Source organism: Manduca sexta, chromosome 12 (genome assembly GCF_014839805.1).
Source record: "Manduca sexta isolate Smith_Timp_Sample1 chromosome 12, JHU_Msex_v1.0, whole genome shotgun sequence".
In the NCBI taxonomy this organism is placed as follows: domain Eukaryota; kingdom Metazoa; phylum Arthropoda; class Insecta; order Lepidoptera; family Sphingidae; genus Manduca; species Manduca sexta.
In genome coordinates this window covers 3,047,660-3,057,139 of record NC_051126.1, presented here as the reverse complement: position 1 = coordinate 3,057,139, position 9,480 = coordinate 3,047,660, and the positions used below count along the sequence as shown (strand labels likewise).

The window sequence follows — 9,480 nt, the reverse complement described above, 5'->3', positions numbered from 1 at the left end:
TCGTCGGTATATTTTTTTTATTTTTTGTTACGTGCTGCTTGGTTATATTGAGGTACGTCACGTACCTACTGCACCTTTACTTAATGACGTAATTTTTGGTGGCACATCATATAGAACATAATATAGGATTGTATATTTTTATACTGATATTAAGTACAAGGTTTTTATATAAGTTTTGAGTTATACCAAAGCCGGGATATTGCCGTGAGAAATCATCGGATGCTATGCGATTGTATAAGTATTATTTTTTTATTGTTTTGTTATGAATATAAAATTTTATTTTAATTTACTGGTGCTGTTTATCAGTTATAATGGTGCCAAATTTTGAGGTCTGAGATTTCGATTTTGGCAACAGATAACCGCGTACTGTGTGGATTGCGCCGTATTACCTTCAGATGTAGTATACAACACACATTTACTGTCAAGGGTGTTTATGAATAAGAGAAACAAATTCATCTTATCGTTGGGGACAGTACAATACTGAAGAAATTAGATAAGTTGGAATTTACACTTAAAAAAATTTCATCTTATCGGTTCACACAGTCAAAAGTTCTGAGGTAACAAAATAAAAAAAAGTCGAATTAAGAACCTCCTTCCTTTTTGAAGTCGGTTAAATATAAAGAAATGAACGATAGTTTTGATTCGATCTTTTTTTCAAAATATTTGTCAACGCGACATTGAAACTTCCTCAACGATCTATCATGTATGTTTTTTAGAAAAAATTAGCAGCATTCAAATTCATTAGTACAATGTAATTAATTTTTACGTAGCGTTTGCTTTTTAGGGACATTGATATTATTTATGTGCGCAGTTATCTGTGATTATCTTTAACGAAACTAGAAAGAGTAGTTCCTTTGTATTGTGTATGTGTAGGTCGAAATGTACCTATTTATAGTTTCATACATTTATGTGTTTGTATGAAGATATTTTTATTGTAGACAATTTTTGTAGTTTGTTACCATAATTGATTTTTCATTAGATGGAAATTTAGTAATTAATATAAAAATAAATATATTAGAGATAAATGTGTAGCTATGTTATGTATTAAAGAATACATATATGTTAAATGGAATCTCTTAGAATAATTGGTGTTAGATATCAGGGTATTTTATATATCTCATATATACTTTATAAAAATATATATATTTGATACTGCATTTACATTGTATTTGTCGGAATAAAAATAAATGTTTCGATTTACTTAATTGTTTTTTATTTAAAATCACAATAAAGGAATGATTATAATCTAAAATTTTTGGCGAATAACCTGACGTCATAATATTTTAAATATTATGGACAACACACTTCATAACCGACAACAAAATCTTATTGAAATAAAACAATATGTCGAATTATATCGCGGTTTTTTATATTAGATTTTTTTTACTATTTAATTATAATTTTGACTTCGGACGACAACACCTCAGTCCTATGAAGTCTGCAGTCTTCAAAAAGTCGGGAGAAAATTATAAAAAACCGCGGTAAAAATCCGATAAATAGTTTTATTTTAATGTCTAACATTCTCGTAAACATAAGAAATCATCAAACAAAATCTTATATAGCCTTAAAAATTGCAGAAATATGCAAGGAAATTGTGTCAGTCAGCTTTAGGTGTACAAATTAAACTTGGAACATACAAACTTGTGCAAAGTCTAATAAAATTGTGGAAGTGTGTGTTAGGAACAAAGAACACCCATTAATTTAAAACCACTAGTGTTATGAATTATTGCAGGTTGTGATAATATAAAACTACTCGTAGCGGCCACAATATATAGAAACCACATAGGTCACAGAAGGACCACACCTTTATAAAGTCAGATAGTCATATTCTATTTTTAAATAATTATTAAATACAATCGTCTACTTTATATCGCTAGAATATTGGATTTTGAGATTATTGACTTATGATATTTTCAACTTTGGAGAATGGTAGAAATACATTTTTCCACTAATTATGATATTGGTTATGAATATTTTAGTATAATATGCGTATTGTGTAAAAGTAAAGAAGTATGTGAGGTATTGAAAATACTACTTCAAAATAAAAAAAATGTCTCAAGGCCAGCTTTTCATTATACTATAATTTTTAATTGATATAAAACCATTTTTATTTCTGATAATTATTTTTGAATATAATAAAACAATACTGCTTTATTGGGCACCAAAGGTTTGTGACAATATTCTACATTAAGAAAAGCTGCCTCAGACCACCTACATATCGATTGTTGAAAGGCTTATTGACTCAAGCGACATGTTTTGCGACACTATGTTTCATACAAATTTAAAATCAGAACTGTTTTTTTTTCTTTTTTCTTTTTAGTATAGTTAAAATTTTTCGAAATAAAATGTCGCTTATGTCAATTAGCCTTCCAACCGACGATATAACCTCAAAATTATCACAATTTTTCCTACACACATTAAACTTAATCTAATTCAATACGCCAAGCTCTGCGCCAGTTCTCCGAACACCTTGCTCGTCTTTGAATCGGGAAACTCTTTAACAGCAGCAATTCCTTGACCGGCCAACTTGCCCACCCGTGGGTCTATCGGCACGCTGCCCAGGAATTTCAGTTTGGCGATCTCAGCAAGCGATTTACCGCCGCCGCTTGAGAAGATGTTTGTGCACTCACTGCAGTTTGGGCATTCATACCTGAAAGTTATAATAAAAAAAAAAATATATAGCATACTTTGACAAGGTACAGTTTTAGTCATTTTTAAGAGCTACAAGTACTATTTGAATGCAGTTATGATATATACTATACTAGCGACCCGCCCCGGCTTCGCACGGATGCAATGCTGACTATTTAATGGATGTTATTATTATACATATAAACATTCCTCTTGAATCACTCTAGCTTTTAAAAAAAACCGCATCAAAATCCGTTGCGTAGTTTTAAAGATTTAAGCACACATAGGGACAGAGAAAGCGACTTTGTTTTATACTATGTAGTGATATGCATGTCTTCTGCCATGGATTCAGTCAGGTAGATAAGCCAAGAATTGCAGCTTGCATGTATCAAAGCCTTTATGCATAACGTGGCCTCTTGTATGAGGAGGTCTGTCGGCAATCGGTTCAAAATTTAACACGTCGCAAATTACACAATAACAAATTCTTACCCGCTCATATTTTCAATAATGCCCAGTATTGGTATTCCAGTCTTCTTGCAGAATGTGATCTCCTTCCTGACGTCCTCAATGGCAACTTGTTGTGGAGTTGTCACCAATATGGCGGAGCACTGGGGCACTTGACGGAGATTCTCCATCACTGTTATATGTTCGTCTGATGTGCCTGAAAATATAATTAATACCTAAGATTTTATAATGCACATGTAGCAATGTGACCAATCTTGCAAAAGGTGTGAATAGATCAACTCAAATACAATACTATTGTTAGGCTACTGATGATCACAATAATACCCAATGGCAGTGGAGGGTCCATATAACCCGATTCCTGCCACCTTCCTTTTCGTAATCTATTTAAAATCTAATTATAATTAAAACGATTTCCAGACCAGTGTTTATGTACATTATTAGTATGTGTAAGTTGTGTTGGGTAACTTTTCTGAAAATTTCATGCATCGCCACTGCTTAATGGCCCGGAACATACAGCTAATTTTGCTGGGGTTTATGTAAATGCAAATATTGCTAACCATCAAATATGTTGCTGCTTTGCATATTGCACTATACAGTCATACAGATTAGTCTACTATAGTCATAGACATTTTCATTTTTTTATATCTGTATATATAAAATAAATATATACCTGGTGGTGTATCAATAATCAGAAAATCTAGTTCATCCCAGCAAACATCTTCCAAAAACTGCTTAATCATAGCAGTCTTCTTTGGCCCTCGCCATATCACAGGGTCGTTACGTGATTCAAGCAGAAAGGCAATGGACATGACTCCCAAGTTCTGCTCATTATCCAAGTATACCGGGACCCATCCATATGGCCCTTGGTGGATGCTTTGGCCTTCCAAGTTGAGGATGTAGGGCACACTGGGACCGCATAAATCAATGTCCAGGAGGCCGACCTGTAACAAGTTGTGACATTATGTTGGCAGATTACAGATCACAAAAAGTTATGATCCTTGAAGTATACACTTGAGCTACTTAATCTACATATCACTTGGACATTTTTATATTGGGACACTAGGCGCCATATTAACAGATCCAAATCAGTATCACTCTGAAGACAGAGTGATACTGATGACAGATATGACCAGAGATACTTCAAAGTAAAGATGAACATTTTAAGATCATCACTATTCCACAAACCATATTAATGTAAGCTTAGGTGATATCATAAGTCACAATATGTGAAGAATTTTAAAACCTAAGTGTTGTTTATTTAACAGATCTGACTTAGCTGAGGATAAGCTTTTAAATGGCAGCTTAAATTTGGTTTATTAATAGTTTGATACATTAAATGTCTACTTGAGATTATGCTTAAAGGTGAGATTAACTTATTCATACGGTCCTAGGTACATTAGTTTAGTTAATTCAATCCCATTAACACAATTGAAATTTCAATAAGGATAAGCTTTGTTCAATATAAAATGCTGTTTAGGATTTAGTCACAGAATATAAATAATAAAGTGAATAAGAACAAAATACCATTCATTAAGTATTGCAAAACTTCTAAAGCAGTGTTAGATTGATGACAATTAAAGGATCTCTTATAAGAAAATTTAAAAGAAACAATTGCTGTAATTTGATTTGAAATCTTAGAGGTAAGTTTTTTACATGAGGTGCTAAGCTTTGAAATACGGAACAAAGTTCTGGGCTGTACAGCACTCAATAACTAAGGGATCAGTGATTATATAGGCTTTAATGACCTTTAATCAAAAACTGTTATATTTAACATTTAAGTAATTAATTAATACAGCTTGTTACAAAAACACCTTTTTATTAGATGTCCAAGACTGACAGACTCCAATGACAACATACAAAACTTCCAAGGAGTAACTATGCATATTGTGTATGCTAATGTATATAACAACAACATTGCATGCAAACAGTAATAGGTATTGTGATGCTAACAATTTTCCAAATACATAATTCTCTTTGCTAATAATTACCTACCTAGATTGGTCGACAGTTAACCTAACACCGAGTGCGTAATAGAATTTTTCGGTTGATGCATCCATTTTAAATCTAATTGGATATTGATTTTCTAGGAGTCATTGTCATCTCTGCATTCGACGAGTAAGTATAAGCATAATACTAAGCGCATTTGCAGAAATACGGTTCGTTTTGAACACAAAACCTATTCTCATGTTAAATTGTCTAAGTTACCGCATATCTATATTAAAGATACGTGTAATAAGAGTAATTTTCAAAGCAACCACTGAATAATATAAAGGGTCTAACCCTATAACCGGATTCCTTTAGTGTAAGGGCTAATTGTGTGCTGACTGTGGATTTTCCAACACCGCCTTTTCCAGAAAGTACTAATATTACACGCTTCACGTAATCCAACATCTTGTTATCTCAATTTATTTTAAATTTGCAACTACACAAAACAATGCACATGAATATTTTACCAATGACATTGACAAAATTGGTCAATGACAGCTGACATTATCATCCTTTTACAACTGCGCATGCGCTATGGGTTTCGTGCGTTCATTTTAAATGATATTTTATTACTATTGTCTGATTTTTAATTGGGAAAAATGATATGAAAACTTCGCGTTCAATAATAATTATTATATTGTCGCGTTTTTATAATTACTTATATATAGAATGTATTAACAATACATAAATGTAGGTATGTACTACAGACCGCTTCTGGCACTGTATTACATGTGCGTGGCAGCCTTTATATCTTTTGACAGCGCAAGCGCCAAATGTCGACCGTGGCGCCATCATGTGCATTTATTTTCAGTTTTGTAAAGATTTTTGTAGCGGTGGTTGTGTTGTTCGTGTGCCGGTGTTCATAAAATAGGAAATGTTAAATTTTTCACATTTTATACGAGTCTATTGGACTTTTTATGACACAATAATTTCGTGATATAGTTCACTGTGTTGATTTTGTTTAACATAAAAAGTGAACATTTTGTGTTGATGTGATTTATTTTTGTAAAATAATTTCGTTGTGTGGTTGTGCAAGGATTTGTACGATTGGCTGGTGATTTGCCTAATTCAGCGTTCTATGAAGTTTACAAGGTACTTATAGCCGCTATAATAATTAGTAATGTTAAAAATATATTTTTTAAGTCAAGTAGTTGCTACGAGTATTGTTGGTAAGTCATAAATTGATTCCATGCGGGCATTTATCAAAGGCCCGCCCCTTTGTAAAAGCGAAGGGGCTTAGTTGAGGACTGTGCCGTGAAAAATACATAATTTATTGCCGGTCAATATTGGTTTAACGATTTGTGTTAGAATTTTATTGGTAGTACGGGGCGGTGGTTGATTTTCTTAGTAGTCGAGACGAACTTCGTGGCCATCGCGATGTTACGATTCACGGGAAAGTAAAGTACAAAGAAATCCAACAAGCTTCTGTGTCAGTTGTTTCTTATTGTAAAGTCAATTTCATTTTATTGATGTTTTTGGCGCCACATGTTCCGTGCAATTTTATAATTTTACTACTTACTTAAAAATACCTTCATCGATTTAGTCTGGTATATAGATATTGAAAATAAGATTCTTTTTTCCAAAACGAGTAAATGGACAATTTTACGTCTTAATTTTAATTCAGTTCCTCCAGCTTGTTAATAATATCTTTTAAATAAATATATATTACTATATAAGAAAAAAATATACATCTATCAAGTCTTTAGCCATGGAGCTCTAGTACTTAATATGTTAAAAATAAAGTAGGTTTTATATCAATATTTTCCCATCTGTCCTGTTGTACATATAAAAACTTTATTATAAAAAAAAAAAACATAACATGATGAAAAATCATTATGTAGTTAAATATGTTAATTACCTCTTTAAAGAATAGTCATTGTGTTGTGTATGTATCAATTTATTAAGAGACTATTTTTTCATTGCCACTTAAAAGTATTTCCTAACATTCTTTGATATTTATAAAGCATAAAATCAAACAAAAACTTTGTGCAGAAGCAGTTTAACAGCATCATAAATTTTACAAACACAAGATAAAAATCTTTAGATATTGATATGGCCTTCCGAAATGAAATAATGATTATTTAATGCAAAGTAAGTCATCTCTTCCTTATTTACTTACAGGTGTGTTGGTGTTAATCATTCTGTATTCAATGTTTGTGTTGCATTTAACAAGTGGTGAATATGTAATTTTAACAACCATGTGATATTTTTATATGTCCGATATAGTGTAATGAATAATAAAATTATGTCATTGCTGTGATTGGACTCATATTAAATTGATTTATAATGATATATTATAAGTTCGTTTTGGTCAATTAAAATAAAAAAATATTAACAATTTTATAATGCCATATACAGATTTTGTGAATACAAATTCCTATAAACTGTCATAAGATAACAGATCTTATAGGATGACTATGATATACATATGTATCAAGGGAAAAATTATTTAGCATATTGTCTTCTAGTTTACATGGGTATCAGTGTGTTATTTGAGATAGTCTCAAATCTGCATATGTTTATTGAAATAACATTCTTGTTGATTTTGAACATTTCACAAGATCTGTATAAATTTGTGTTTTCTAATATATGTAGGTTGTATGGCTTATATGTATAATAATTGTTAAAACTAAATGACAAAGACACATCATGCCTATATCCCCGAAGGGGGTAGGTAGACTGCAATCAGAGCACCCACTTTTGACCATGTGACGGAGATGAGTCTATCGCAGAATGGACGCGACAACTCAGCAGAAAAACCCATTATCGTATCCCGACGTGGGATCCGATCTCGGTCCCCAGAGCGGTATCCTATCGGCGATCCATAAACGAAATATAATTACGCTCAGACAGTTATGACAAATCAAGACATAATAAAAACAAAATGTTACTCATAATTTATACTGGAACAACACTAAGCTACATGCATGTAATGTGTACCAACATGAGAACGTAACTTTTCAGAACTACCTTCCATTACAAGTCTTTTACCATGTGTACTGTACAATAATTATTATTTGGAGTCTAAAATTAAGTAAATTTGAGTCTCTATAAATACCTATCAGAAACACCATAATACCACAATAAAGTATTCACAATACAGTTGTCTCAATTTATCTTCATGCACAGTAATGTATCGAATTGTAGATCCCCTAGCAATTTGGGGGGACTCCCCTATAGGATGCGCGCAGGTCATAAATACCAAGATAAGCGTATTAAGCAATTGTGAATAGGCAATGGCTTCTAATAATTGAGTTTTTTTGCCTTCATATTGTAGTTATAATATCACCTATTGAACACTTGAAATGTGCGATCTATTCACCAGCAATAGGTGGGGTGCTGGAATTTGCACATAATATTCTGGATTATTATTATTTACTTTATTTGGGAAACAATAGAATACAATTTAACTTACACATAATTTTTTTAGAACATTTTCCAAGACTACGATATCATGTAAATACACTGAGCACATTATTTATAATAATTATCCTTTTATTGAGACTATCGTATTATAAAAGAAATCTCAATATCGGAGTACGGAAGCCCCGTTGCAGTAGTTCCACTCGAACTTGGCCGGTTTTTCGATACTAGTACGAAATCTTTAAATATTGTTTGAATTCGCCAGTTGTCGGAACTGAGTAGATGCTTTTCAGATTCTGAAGTAGACAGACAATAGGCTTACAAATTTTATCCCTTGAAAGGACTTAGCCTCGGACAGAACTGTAGGTAAAATCTACTTTAATAAATTCATATTATAAGTATTTTTGAGAAAAGCTTGACGGAGGATATTTCATCAGATTTTCTACCCCGGGTTTGTATTCTCGTCAGGCGCGGCTTTAATTTCCACATTGCGACAAATATGCGTTCTAGTATATTTATAAAATTTCTAAATCTCTTTACCTTTTTTGAAGTCGCGTCATAGGTTTTTTTTCTACTACGGTGAGTGTTGACTGCCCTGTATTTACTGGACGTATGGTATTTGGCAACCCTAGTGCCAGAATTATTGGAATACCGAGCATATTTCACAAAGGTTCATTACTCTACAGCCTAATTGATAGCGCGTATCGTGTGAGATCATTGTATTCACTGTGGTTTCTGTATGGGTAACAAACTTATTATTTTTTTATTTGAACACTTTTTTAAAATTTGAGTATCTTTATAGTATGTTTGCGTGTAACTGTTGTTGTTTTTGGAGTTGTAGGACATAGTATACATTTTTTGATTATGTGATGAACACAAAGCGGCGTTTGTACTTCAAAGTTTAGGAAGATCCTTGCTTGCCTAGATAAACCTTAGCAGACGCGGCGCGTAAAATCATTAGGAAGTACAAAAAAGCGGGACGTCGATGGTTTCATTCTTAAATTAAAAATGTACAATGTACTCGAATGCATAAAGTCG

The 9,480-nt window shown here is 32.4% G+C and overlaps 2 protein-coding genes across 2 annotated transcripts in view; one reads left to right on the top strand and one right to left on the bottom strand.

The window, feature by feature from the left end:
- Positions 1-1,190: 1,190 nt before the first annotated feature.
- LOC115444813 (cytosolic Fe-S cluster assembly factor NUBP2 homolog) lies at positions 1,191-5,578 on the bottom strand. The gene is made up of 4 exons (XM_030170735.2): positions 5,374-5,578; positions 3,764-4,034; positions 3,118-3,289; positions 1,191-2,650 (listed from the first exon to the last, which is right to left on the bottom strand). Exons 1-4 carry the CDS (start codon positions 5,482-5,484, stop codon positions 2,434-2,436), a joined length of 771 nt encoding a protein of 256 aa, XP_030026595.1. The 5' UTR covers positions 5,485-5,578; the 3' UTR covers positions 1,191-2,433.
- Positions 5,579-5,868: 290 nt separating this feature from the next.
- LOC115444836 (protein tweety) overlaps positions 5,869-9,480 on the top strand; it is a 93,877-nt gene continuing 90,265 nt past the window's right edge. Inside the window, exon 1 of the mRNA XM_037437864.1 lies at positions 5,869-6,171. The gene's annotated coding sequence lies outside the window, so the exon portion shown is untranslated. The remainder of the gene's footprint in view (positions 6,172-9,480) is intronic.